Source organism: Lutjanus erythropterus, chromosome 12 (assembly GCF_056507025.1).
Source record: "Lutjanus erythropterus isolate fLutEry1 chromosome 12, fLutEry1.hap2, whole genome shotgun sequence".
Classification (NCBI taxonomy): domain Eukaryota; kingdom Metazoa; phylum Chordata; class Actinopteri; order Lutjaniformes; family Lutjanidae; genus Lutjanus; species Lutjanus erythropterus.
Genome location: NC_139328.1, coordinates 21,177,775 through 21,191,881, shown reverse-complemented (window position 1 = coordinate 21,191,881; position 14,107 = coordinate 21,177,775). Strand labels below are relative to the sequence as shown.

The 14,107-nt window shown below is 38.0% G+C and overlaps 1 protein-coding gene across 1 annotated transcript; it reads left to right on the top strand.

Moving 5' to 3' along the window:
- Positions 1-1,260: 1,260 nt before the first annotated feature.
- tmem236 (transmembrane protein 236) lies at positions 1,261-10,664 on the top strand. The gene is made up of 4 exons (XM_084732583.1): positions 1,261-1,987; positions 4,134-4,206; positions 6,445-6,568; positions 9,716-10,664. The coding sequence occupies exons 1-4, from the start codon at positions 1,731-1,733 to the stop codon at positions 10,330-10,332; spliced, it is 1,071 nt and encodes a 356-aa protein (XP_084588709.1). The 5' UTR covers positions 1,261-1,730; the 3' UTR covers positions 10,333-10,664.
- The last annotated feature ends 3,443 nt before the right edge of the window (positions 10,665-14,107 follow it).

Here is a 14,107-nt window from a genome sequence, read left to right as displayed (position 1 = left end):
TTATTTGTTGTTTGTATAATGTTGAGCGATGCTAAATGAAGGAATTACAAAGCAGTTTTAAATATGTTCAACTAGATTTTCCAGTCGCACCGCAAATTGGTGTGTTGATCTGACTGTAAATTTGTAAAACTTCTCTAGAGATATGTTTCAAATGTGCTTCTCCTTGTCATCCCTGTGCCGCCTTACGAATACAAAACAACCCCCAACTTGAGCTCGGTACCTGGGACTTTGCAAACAAGAGGCCATTTTGTTCTCTGGAACTTGATTTTTAGCATTAATATAGTTGAAATTATTATTTTTTTTGTTGTTTTTGCTGCCTTCAACTAAATGCAAGAGTGAAAAAGTGTTAAACTGTTGGATCAAAGAGGGCTGAAAATATCAAATATAAAAAGTAGCAGCTATTCTGGGACGACGGGACCAGGAGCCAGTGAATCATCGTCACACATCATCCATTGGTAACATCTTGTTGCACCACAGTGTTGGACTGCAGCCCCGATGTAACTTTATTGCACAGGATTGAGATGCTGCCTGTTTTTAAGTTTTAAAACATCATTATTGTAAAGTTTCTGTCTAAACTTGTACCCTGCTGTTTGTATGTATTCTTTTAACCATACTTATTAATTGGTATTCACAATAAAACCAGGCCAAATGTACAGAATAATATGAATGGCCTTGTTTGCTTGTTTTTCTTGTGTTGAGAGCACTTGGAAGATAAATGAAGTGTTTTTATTTGGTTATACTTAACTTTGCAAAGACTTTTTCTGATAAGTCATTTTCAGGAGATTTTAAAGACCCTGAGAAAATATTTTCTCAATCAGTTTCCACTCTGAGCATCGAAGCAATGAAGACATTTTCTTTCTATGTGGTTGTTTTATTTTTGTCTGCGTTTCTCTCCTGTTTGAAGTTGGCGAGGCTCGGTTGAGGGGAAAAAATGTTTCACATTTTCATGCAGCAGACAAAGTTTAGCAACGTTTGAATCAAACTGACAACTTGGGGCAGTTGGCCTACATTGGCCCCTTTTCACAGACCCCTTGGCAGAGCGCCATCGAGCCCTATTTGAAAATTTCTCTCTTAATGTACATATTTATTGTTGAGTGTGTGATGTGTGCTGTCTGTTGTGCATTTGAGGTTAATGTATTTTAAAGGTTGTCTGCTGTCTCATATTTAAATTATGCTCTGCCTCACCACTAGATGGAGACGAGTGTATCTGAGATCTAACAAGGCTGGATTGCAGAAATGGGTTAAGTGTTCCCAAAGGAAGAAGGCAAAACAGTTTTCCTTAGCAGCTGTAGAACGTGTCACTATGATTTTCAAATGGGAGTTAGTAAGAATAGTTTGGTTTCATATTATATTTTGAATGTTGTTTCAATTCTACAGAAAGTTTGTATATTTCAGAACTGTCAATTTGTATATTTTCAGTTCTCTTTATTATTTTGTTCATCCATCAGAACCTTAAAACCGATGTAATCTTGTACTTTTTTCATAACTTGGTGCTATGTTCAGTGTAATTTTCTCCTTGAAATTATGGGATGGTAGTGCTCTTCTTTGTGGGCTCATAAAAAGTTGAGCATGACCACCTCATTACCTCAGCAATAAAAGAATACAGCCTCCAGTGCAGTGTAAGCACTGTCAGCGTGCAGAGTCCAACGGCTCGACGGGCTCATTTCGTGGGAGATGATTGTCAAAGTCTTTCGCTCCAAGTTAAGACCAGCAACTGGTGTTCAGAGACCATGCCCTCGAGGAAGACACTCAAACTCATCCTGTATGAGGTGCTGCAGTTTGCAGCCCTCGTCATACCAATCTTTGTGGTTATGGAGAGGTTTGCCAGCGTCATACGTGATGTGAAGGAGGCAAAGGATGTAACGGCCTACTGGCTGGTGGTGGCGGCCTCTGTCGCCTACGTGACCTCCGTGACCCTGCTGGTGTGGGCTCCTCTGAAATATTTCACCCTGAAGCAGCGGAGGTTCATCACAGAGATCAAACAGTGGTGAGTACAGCTGTTGGGAAATACTTGAATCAGTGTTACAATGATTTAATATCTGCATCTACGTGTACCAGATGAAGCTTCTTTACCTGAAACAAATGAGAGAGAGAGGTATCCCTGACAAGTAAACAAAGTAAATGACTACAACACAAACCCTTTGAGGGTTTGAGAATAACAATTGAATAAAAATGCAACAGTGGAAGAAAAATCTGAGCTTTTTAAGTGAAAGTAGCTGCACTATAATGTCAAAATACTTTGTGACAAATAAGTCCTGCATTCAGAAGTATTACAAAGAAGAAATCAGACTTTATTTATTTACTTTTCATACAAAAAAACATGTAGAACAATACCCCCCCCACACACACACACACACACACACACTCAAAGCAATGTCTTTGTAATTAAATAAAGCACCAAAATAAGTACAGCACTTGTTAAAAGAGGAAAAGCTAAGTGAGGAAACACCAGAGACAGGATAAAACTCCTAATAAAAATATAAGGTATATAGTTTAAACATCAGAGAGAGATTATGGAGTACTAAAAATAAAAGGTAGTGTTAAAAGGAAAACAATTCAGAAATAGCAAACATTGACAAATAGAGAAAATAAAATGATATACATCTAGTAAAACAGACTAAAATGTATAAATATATAGACAATGAACAAATAAATTTATATTAAAAGGCAGATTAAAAAGGTAGGTCTGCTTTTAAAAACATCAACACTCTGCTGCCCTCATGTCTTCAGGCAGGCTGTTCCAAATGAAAAAAGAATATACTGAAACTATACATAGTAAAAGAGCAATTAAGCAAAATTACCCCTGGAGTTAAATGGTTCCTAGTTGATGTGGCGCTATGTAACTACTTCATACTATTTTGCTGTTTAATCTTTAACAAAGTACAATATTTTCATATGTGTATTATGTGTAATGTAAAAGTGACACTACACAACTTCTGAGAGAAGAAAGTTTCCTCTTATAAATTAAAAGTTTGATTCACAAGCAATAGCAATGCAGCCTTACCCAATTCAATACTTAACTTATTTTTTTCAGTAATTAAATCCATATATGCACTTAGCTGCTTCCTAATTTACAGTACCATTCAAGATAAAGCAGGGGTCTCAAACGTCTGGGTCATTTCCAGCTCCAGCTCCTCCTCCTTGGCCTGCAACATTATGTGCATGTTTGGTTCTACTTAATTACTTTTTATAGTAGTTTCATTCCAATTTAAACTACCTCTCTATTGAAATGAAAACACAAGTCAGCACTTGACTAAAGCACACGCAAAACTGAAAGCTGAGCTGAGTTTGTGTCCAACGCACAGCTGAACAAAAAAAAAGTATAGAAAACTGCTGTTTGCACATAGTGAGCCAAAATACTTTAGTAATGCAAGTAAAGATGCAAATTCTCATAAACTTTGTGCTTTCTTGCAGCACTTGAACGTTGACGTGGCCCTCCTATATGATGACAACAGCAGTGGCCCCAAACAAATTAGAGTTTTAGACCCCTATGATAAAGAAAAAATTTAGACCAAATGAAACATAAACAACAAAAAAGAAAAAGAAAAGGGAGATAGGTGGGTTACTGCACACACTCATGTAGGTCTACATTAAATAAATCAAACACATATAAGTTTAACTTCTTTAATCATACTTTTCTATATATTTTTTTTTTTTCAATCTGCTGGATGTATTTTTTCCCACTCTTTTGTTATTTGCTTCATGCATAATCACCTGAGACCAGGTGAAGGTTTTCTTAATCTGTTTTAACCAGAAGCTTATGGTTACTTACATTAGCGAACTTTAACAAGATATCACTTTATAACTGACATCACTGAGTCAGATTTGATCATTTTATGACTCTTCCCTATTTGTGCTACTGTTGCACCGGCATTTTTCATTCTGCTGTAATCGTAACACAGTCTCACTTTACTAAAAACTTTATCATTTGGAAAACCAAATGGTTATGGAGCAAGAAATTTATAAATCATCTGTACTATTAATGGAAATTATTCCACTGTAAATAGTCATTATGTATGAAATAAAATAACAAAAAAGGATGAGCACTTCTTTAACAAAAAGACACAATTAGTCATCATACTGTGATGATCATTATTCAAATGTGAACTAAAACAACCTGTTTTGTTTTTCAGGAGACCGACAGCGCTGGCATACATCATCCTGAGTACTTTACCGTGCTTTGCTATTCTAATGGCCGGCTCCAAGGTAATGTCATCAAGACCGATCGCTCGTGTCACTGAGAGGCACCTGTTGATGTTTTGTTCTGTCATGCTCCGACGGGGTCCTTGAGGAAGCATATTTGTTGTCAACAGTCCATTTGTGGCTCAAACTGGTTTTATGACCCCCGTGTGTGAGCGAATGTGTTTAGAGCACTATAATTATTCACCGAATGATGGTTGACATGGCACATTGCACCATAGAAGAAGTAAAAAGATGGCCCATCACCAGTTCTGCTCAGTCTCTTGAGAGATTTTTGCTTCCTGAAGTTGCATCCAAATATTTTCTCACCATGTACTGAGAAGGACTTTGGCACCATCGCAAGTAAAAGAAAATGTCCACGGTCACAAGACTGATCTCGCCATCTGGGTATTTAGTAACTCACAGTGAACATAACAAGTTGGCCATTAACCCAAACTTTAATACCATCCACCACTCTCAGAATGACCGGAATTTTTACACTTAAGTGACACTGTGTCCTTAACTATCTCATTCCTGGACCAGCAGAGGTGGAAAGTATCAAAGTACAAATAATTTGTTGCTGTACTTAAGTAGAGTTTTTAGGCATCTGTACTATTTGAGTTTTTATTTTTCTGGCAACTTTTACTTTACTTTGTTACTTTAGTTTTGATGCATTTGAGGGGAATCAATGATCATTTTTATTTTGCATCATTGCCTGCCGCCTTTTCAACATCAAGACTGGTTTCAACCTGAATGGATGGGACACTAACACAGAAAATATGATTCCTTGGTGTATCTATCAGTACATTTCACACACAATAGGTGTTTAAAGATTTAAAAGATATTAAGACACAACAAGACAAAAAAGACATAAGAGACTTAACAAGACATAATAAACTGTAAAAGACGTAACAGATGGAAAAGAGACAAGACAACAAGACAGAAAAGACCTAAAGAAACATAACATATAAAAGATGTAACAAGATGAAAAACATCATAAAATGTGCAACAGGATGAAAATCAACTTAAAAGACAAAACAAGATGGAAACGACCTAGAAGATATAACAAGACCAAAAATCATAACGAAAACAACACCAGATGAAAAAGATGGGAAAAGATGTAATAAGACAGCAAAACTGCTAAAAGTTATTGATTGTCTTTATTTGGCATCATTGCACACCGTCTTTCTAACATCAAGACTGATTCAACCTAAATGGATGGAACAATAACACATGGAAAAGACAGTTGCTTGGTGTATCCATTGCTACATATCACACATGAACAACAGAACGAAAAAGATGTAACAAAACAAAAAAGGCATAACAAGATGCAAAATATGTAAAAGACAGAAAGATGCAAAAAGATAGAAAAAAGAGACTTAAAAAAATGTAGCAAGACAAAATGATTTAACAAGAAGTAAAAGATGTAAAAACAGAAAAAAACAGAACAGGAAGTAAAAGATATAACAAGACCTAGAAGATGTAAAAGACAAAGATGTAACGAGTCAAGAAAACAAAAAAAGATGTAACAAGACAAATACTTAACAAGGCAAAAGAGATATAACACAAAGACATAACTAGATGTAAGACAAGACAAGACAAAAAAGATTTAACAAGGTGTAAAAGACATAACTAGATGTAAGACAAGATGAGACAAAAAAGATGTTACGAGATTTAAAAGATGTAACAAGACATAAAAGATGCAACAAAACTAAAAGATATAGCAGGGCAAAAGACACTTAACAAAACATAACTTTGCAGATGATATGAAAAAGATGAAGAAAAGATGTAAAAAGATGAAAACAGCATAATAAAATAAGGAAAATATGTAAAAGGCGTAACAGACAAAGAGGGAGACTCAACCACGGAGAAAAGGTGAAGTTCAGTTGGGTTTGCACAGAAACAGCCAGTAAAACTGTACCTCTGCGCCTCCACTTTTACCACCTCTGAGGACAAGAAAGGACATAAATAAGAGAATCTGGCCACAAAGACTTGTCAGGTGTATTCATACATCTAATATTTCTTAATGTTGTGTTAAGGGTGTTCAGCAGCATCTTAATGTTCGTAATGATGGGGTAATAAAACCAGATGGCTTCATAAAACCTGGAATGCAGGAGATTCTCTGTCTCAGTGCAGCCAAATGCTGTAATGAAGAGTTTCGATTTAGTTTCTTTCCGCTTCATCCCTCATGATTTCTAAGTGGCAGATCAGTTCTTTCTGCTATTGAATTCACATTAATTTTTAATGTCACTGGTTGTACTGTAGGTGCAGGTGGACAGAAAAAAGGAGTTTGACCATTTCGTTGAGATACCTGTCTCCGTGGTGCTGGTCTCCCTCATCTGTGTGGACATCATAGAGAGGATTCGCCCCTGCAAGCTCCTTGGACAATGTAAGTCTTCAAGTAATTGGCTTTACTTTAGTGTTTATGTTTCATATTGTTGGTTCTGTGGGACTAAATGGATCAAAGCAGTTTCTTTCTCCTGGTAGACAGGGAATTAAATTCGCACCTGTCACCTGCTGAACACAGGCAGGTAAAAATTTCAGATCACCTGCCACCAAGGCAAATAGGTTCTTCTTATATTACATGTTCAGAAAAGAAAGAAAGTAGAAGTACTGATTCAACTTATTTACTCCAAAAAAATTGAAAAAGTACAGGGTCTGAAATGAATTTAAGTATAAAAGTAAAATGTAGCACTGCCTGTTTCTGTGCAAAACTAAATGAACCTCACCTTTTCTCTGTGGTCAAGTCTCCCTCTCGTCTGTTTCGTCTTGTTATGTTGTTTTGTCTTGTTTCAATGGTTTTGTCTTTTTGCTTCTTGTTTTGTAGTTTTTGTTACGTTTTTTTTTTTTCATCTTGTAACATCTTTTTTTTTCTTGTTACAGCACTTCTGTCTTGTTAAGTCTTTTATGTTTTCCTCTCGTTAAGTCTTTTATGTTGTACATGTCTTGTCTCGTTTTCATCTAGTTACATTGTTTTTGTCCTATTATGGACATGTATGTAACCATTTTGTTACATATTGTCATGTCAGTTTCCTCTTTTTGCCCCTTTCACATCATTTTCATCATTGCGTCATTGACGTCTTGTTACAGCTTTTCCCATCTTGATAAGTGTTTTCCTTTTACATTTTTTCTGCTGTTTTTTTCTTGTTCCTTCGTTTTCATCTTGTTGTGTATTTTATGGTGTTATTTCTTAAGTCTTTCCCATTGTTTTTGTCTCATTGAGTCTGTTGTGTGATATGCATTGATGGATACACAAAGTATTGCCTTTTCAGTCTTGATATTTGGAGGTTGATGCACAATGATGCAAAATAAAAATAAGTAATGATTCCCCTCAAATACATTAAAACAAACGTAGCAAGACTACTTTGATCAAAAATGCAGATATTTGTGTTAAAATGTAGGAAGTAAAAGTAAAGAGTTATCTGAAAAATAAATATAGATACCTGAAAAATCGGCTTAAGTACTGCAACTGAGTATTTGTACTTAGTTACCTCCCACCTCAGACCAATGTACATAAATTTCATAAGAAGCAGACAAATGTTCAGTGACTTGCCACATTGACAGGTGAGGTAAAAACTTCATTTCAGACCCTGCCAGTAGATGTTTTGACATGTCACAGAAAAGCACAAGTGTAACTAATTAAATTAATTATGGTTGAATTCCATTCAGGTACTTCAGTTTCAGGGTTCTGGTATCGTGCATGCAGGCTCACTGTCACACTGTGATGTGACTTATGGATCAGAGCCATTTACATTTAGCTCTTAATGCTGTTAATAACACCTGTGCTTTTCCTTTTATGGCAAATCAACACATCTGCTGTGAAAAAGGTGTGAATCATTACAGGCACACACCTCATTCAACTGGACACATGCTGTTATCACACTGTAGATGGTACAGAGTTAATTATAACTAACTCCAGCCATTTTTAACCTATAAATGCTTATTATTGTCCACTGCCCCAACATTTTGTTAGCCGTTTTACACAGTCTTCAAGTTCTGAAGTCTATTACAGTTAATATGATGCTTACATGGTGCATATTAATTAACATACAGCAAACCTGGAGTACAATACTGTTCCAGGATATATTCTGAATGTGCCTCTCCAGTATAATCCAGCTGGACTATTTCACAACAAGCACTTTGAAAATCAACCTCCAAAAGCTTCTAAAGCACATATATTTCAGCACACTGACAACTCACATCCATATATTTGATTTTCAGTTTATCCAGCGCTTGCAACATTTAGTATGTAATGCATGTTTTGTTAAGTGGCCACAGAAAGGAGCAGAGTTTCTGGCACAACTTCACCTACTTCCAAGGTGCATTGGGCTAAAGAGGTTAAAACTCCAGTAATACTTGTAGTACATTGAACAACTTTGTTGTTAGACCAACATGTTTTGGCTTGTGGTTTTCATCAGGGTCATTCAGGTGGTAAATGGTAAATGGATATGCATTTATATAGTGGTTTTCCAGTCTATTGATTACTCAGAGTGCTTTAACAACTACATGTCACAGTCATCCATTCGCTCGCAAAATCACACCCTGATAGGACAGCCATTGGGGGCAATTTGGGGTTCAGTATCAAGTGGGATTCAGTGTTTTCGACATGCGGATTGGAGGAGCCACACTAATCTTCTGATCAGTGGACACTCCCACTCTACCTCCTGAGCCACAGCCACTAGTGTGGCCACAGTAACCCAGCAAAAAGTCAGTGTTGATGGTAAATGTAGTGAGTTGAAGCAATAATTTCCTCAGTGCTGCTATACTGACAAAGAAGCTGAGTTCTCCTGCTGCAAAATCTGTTGCTTTTCCTGCATCCAGTCATGTCGCAACGATGTACTTAGTGTTAAGGAACAAGCTGTTTCAGCTTGGATTTCTAGGCCAAATTCCAATCCAGCACCTACACATTCTCCCTACTTACTCCGTTTATGTGTTCTCATGGATGCTCCGCCACATTGAGTGTCGTTCCAAACCAGTCAGGCTTATGGGCAAGTGGGTTATAAAGGCCTGCAACTGCGAGCCTGCACTGATGCAGGCTTACCACACTCGTCTCGGGTGCAGCACCTGTTTTGTTGATGGAGGAAACTCCATGAAAGTCAATTCCATGTGATTATTTCCAAAGGACAAGTAACAAGTTACCTTCCCTCAACCCAAGAGAAGTGTTGGAGTCTTTCTTTCAGAAGCTCACTGTGTCATGAATGTAATGAGTGTGTCATGTCATTGCCATTTACATCTTCATCACTGGTGTTTGTAAGATTAGCAGTTTAATATTTATTTAATTACAGAGAAAGGTGGTGTATTTATATCCTCCCACTTGGAGGGGCCAGACTGGAATTGGGCCTAGTCTCTGTGTCTGGGCAGCCAGAGGACGAGCGAGATGAGCATTTCTGTTGCCTGATGCTATAATATGATATGATAAAAAGAAGACAGAAGACAGTGACCAAAGATGTTGACACTGACTGGACTTCAGGATGACCCTCTCATATACAATGTGTAATCTAAGAGATGGTGTTGTTTGTGCTTTTGTCATTTGCAGCAGACAGCCCGGATCTTGAACTTGACATGTCAGGTCCCGTCCTCACTCACGTGGAACATGTGACCACCGTAACCGGCCAGCTGCACACTGATGAAGGCCAGAACGGTTTGACCAAGGGCCACCCAGAGGCCAGGAATGGTGGCATATCAGGCAGATGGCAGGACCTCGCCAGCTCACGAGCACCCAGCACCGCCTACCTGTACTCCTCAACTCCACGGCCTCGAGCGTACTCTGGTCACCTGGGCTTCCTGTGGAGGAGGGATGGCAGGGCGGAGGTGTTTGTGGACAGCTTCATGTTCTGGCTGGACACTGTGGAGATGCTTAGAGTGGCAGGAGACTCGTCGATCTTCTACTCAGTGTGGGTGTTCCCCATCTATATCCTCGTCTTCATCTCTACTCTCCGCGTGGTCATCACTCCCAACAACCCGTTGCTGTCCTTTGCTGGATTCGCTCTGCAGGACCTTCCTTTTTGTGTCCTCCGAGTTGCTCTGATTGTTGTGCGTGGTTATGTCAGTCCTGTGTTGTACCTGTTGAAAAATGTGCTGGTGAGCCTGACTTTTATCTACTTTACATTCCTGACCAAGCTGAGGATTTTCAGGCAGCAGAGCATGTTTTGAGGAGGAGTGGCACATTCTGTTGTTAATGAGAGATCCACTTTGATTGTGGATGGCTGAACAGTTGGTGTATTTATGTGAGCGGAGCAGCACCAGAGAAACATGCTGCTGGTACTGATGATGAACAACAACATGCTTTGAATCATAATGGCTGCAAATGTTTAGTAAGGCTTTTCATCCAAAAGGATGAATACTGGATTCACAACAGAAGAAGGTGTGCAGGTTGGAGTGTACAGAAGCCAACTGGGTTTTTTTTCAGTGACATATTTGAATCTAAATGTATTTATTGATACCAATGATGAGGATATGTTTAGCGCGACAGTTTTCTTCTTTTTCTATCTAACAAACTACAATTCCTCAACTCCAAAAAATAAAATAATGAATATAAAACATTAATTAACACAGAATGCAATGATTTACAAATTCTTATCAACTTGTATTCTATTGAGTACAGAGCAAAAATTATATCTTTAATGTCCAAAAATAGACTTTAGATTACACAAACATTTACATAAACATTATTGTTTTTATAAACACTCATTCTCAGTTTGATGCCTGCAACCCATTTCAATAAAGTTGGGACAAGGGCAGTAAACGGCTGCAAAAGTGCCAGAAAGCTCATAAAACACCTGTTTGGAACATTTCACAGGTAAACAGATTAACAGATGATCGTATCATGATTTGGTATTAAAGGTGCATCCTTGAAAAGCTTCTTGATGGGGTGAGCTTCGCTACGTTGCAGGCAAATAGTTTAAGAACGCCGTTCTCAACACTAAATGGCAGGGAATGGGTTCCTCGAGAATCCTGAGAAATCGCTGTACGTAAGGAGCAATGCTGAAAATCCAACACTGAATGTCTGTGACCTTTGACCCCTCAGGTGGCAGGGTATTAAAAACTGACATGATGGTTAGCACAGTTTGTCACTGCATCTTCAAGTGCAACTGAGGACTACCATTCAAATTGTTTTTGGAAACTATGGATGTGGTGACCTGCAGGCTAAAGAGAAGGGCCATACAAATTGTTACCAGCCCAAAGTTCAAAAGCCAGCGTTTGTGATGAGGTGGGGGAGTATTAGTGCCCATTACGTAGGTAACAGTCACGCCACAACAGTCTTAGTTTTATATTCAGTTGAGTATAGGTCAAAAAGGATTTGCACATCATTGCATTCTGTTTTATTTACATTTTACACAATGTCCCAACTTTTTTGGATTTGGGATTTGTACAGAGATAGATGAAAAACATATTTGCTGTAAACAAACAATTTTAAACCAACTTTAACTATATGAAATAAATATAGTTTGTTTTAACACTAGCATTTTGATAATGTTTTCATTTTAACATTGAGTCAAATAAGGATCAGAAAATGTTGGAATATGAACACAGCAATCTCATCTCTACTTGAGGACGGGAGGTTACAACTCGGCTGAGGAGGACGTCATTAATGTTTACATCCTGCCCTGAGCATGAACCTCTCTTCTGTGAGTAGATGCATGGTTCCTTCTGCATGGTGTTGTTTGGTAGAAAGAAAGTAGTTCCTGCATGAAACTGCTCACAACAAGGTCTGTGGATTATCTTGAGTAACCAAAATTTTTTACTGTGTTTTTTTTTTTACATCTCTACAACGAATATCTTCAAAACTGTGCAACCAACACAAAAACAAGATCGATAAATAGCCCCACATGACCTTCATGAATCTGAACTGAAGTCCAAAGTCACACAATAATGCAGACACTAATTGACTGAGGCAAAAACTCTTGTGTTTTCTTCCAACTCCTGTGAGGTAAAAATGTCTGTTTTCGTCAAATGGGTCTGTTGGCTTTGGAAAGAATGACATTTGGCTTACATAACAGCGGTTTTCTGTTGGAAAAGTCAGTCTGATGGCTACGTAAAACTGTGAAAACAATCTAAATATAGGAGACACTTAAACAAATAATTTTTTTTGGCACTGGTGGCTGAAATACATTTTGCTGCCAGTCCCACAGTAGTACATTTCTTAGCTTCCTACCACAGTACTCCTACTTCTCCGTGTAAGTAGGAGTACTGTGTACTTAACTATGGATAAGCAATTCATACAACCCCACTTCAAAAAACCCTAACTATCCCTTTAAGTAAGATTTTGGATGCAGTGTTTTTACTTGTAGTGGAGTGTTTTCAGTGTGGTGTTGCTACTTTTACAGGATCTGAATATTTCCTCCACCCCTATCTGTATTATCTGTTTTTCTCTCATGATTTCAGTTGCAGTTTTCTCTCACAGAACCAGCAGATAAATAGATTTTCTTTATTTCTTGCAGCTTCTAATTCCTTTGCTTTGTCCTTGGCTGTTGAAAATTAGCATCTCACCCTCATCTTTTGCCTGTGGTGCAGACATCATGGTGGTTTATGTGTTTTCACGGCCATATAACTCCTTGTTTTGTAACCTTGGCGTGTGCGTGTATCCACACAGAATGCCACGGTGACACCACAGAGAGACACTGGTGTATAATCGACAGTCCTCCACCCGCACAGGTCTGACAGAATTATACCCCATGGAGCACTTGGTCTTTGTCCGTCTGATGGATGAGCGAGGCCTGCGGGACAAACTGTTTAAGGGAATTGCCAAATTGGTGGCTCCTGTCTCTCAAAAAAAAAGGAGGAAAACATGAAGGAATTTGAAAAATAGCAGCAAACATCATGCTGCATCTGTGGTGATAAATTGGGTGAATCTCAAACAGAAATTTATATCAGCTTGGATGCATTGCCACACTGAGAGAGAGGATTTGTTAAAGGTATTATTAATGATCCACGCTGCTGGTGACAGGACACCAAACAAGCAGCTGTAATTCACAGGGAGGGACCAGAGCTGGCCTGCTTTCATTTACTGGTATGAAAACTAAAATTAACTCTCCTTAATTTCCCCATAGCCACGATCATCCTCCTCCTTAATGATTCATACTATAATCTGCAAGAAAGCATTAGTGCAGCTTGAGTTGTTGTGGCCATTTTACAGTATGTCGTGTCGGCAGACTGCAGAGCACTTTCTTTTTATTCCCGTGACACAGAATAAACGCTCAGAATGATCAAAGGGAAAAGCAACAGCCTGCATCCATTCCTCTTTATCAGCCTCAGTTAGATCCACGTTCAACCATAAAGAGTTCTCCCAGGCAGATGCTTTCATTTCTTCCTCTTTTCTTCATCATCAAATGAACTTTTCAGGCATGCTTAGAGAAGCTTTGCATTAATTCATCCAGTTGGAACTTCATATTCAGCATGCAGAAATCTCCCTCTCATTTTTTGTCTTTTTTTTTTTTCAGGAAGCCTCCAGGAAGTTCTTGAATTCTCGTTTCCATAAATCAGGTGAAAAATTCTGCCATGCTCTAGGATTTCTTCAACACATATCAGATGCAAATCAACTCATTTCAAGCAGTTTCTCAAACCGATTCAAGTGCAGCAACCAACATATAGTACCTATGTGAGAAATGTATCAGTAACCACCAACCAAGACTTGAAACATTTGTGGTGTATTTAAATCTATACATATATATATTATGGCAGATTTTATGTCTGTACATAATGGTCTAGTGTTTTTAACGGAGAATAAAATGAAAATGAAATATCAAATAAAATGAAATTTCTTATGATTTTGGATTGGATAACATTGGATTACCAATGTTAGTCTGTCAATTGATTGATTTATTTTACTCTGCACCACCACTAGATCCCTAATGACTAATTACTCTTTTTTCTAAGGTAATGGCTAATGTTTGAGTTACTCAGCATTTGCACAACGGTCTCGATTAGA

Bases quoted from the DNA above. Each gene is read 5' to 3' on its own strand.
- tmem236 (XM_084732583.1), top strand. From the start codon at position 1,731: ATGCCCTCGAGGAAGACACTCAAACTCATCCTGTATGAGGTGCTGCAG. The intron at 4,207-6,444 runs GTAATGTCATCA...GTTGTACTGTAG, and splicing joins TTCTAATGGCCGGCTCCAAG to GTGCAGGTGGACAGAAAAAA. The intron at 6,569-9,715 runs GTAAGTCTTCAA...TGTCATTTGCAG, and splicing joins CTGCAAGCTCCTTGGACAAT to CAGACAGCCCGGATCTTGAA.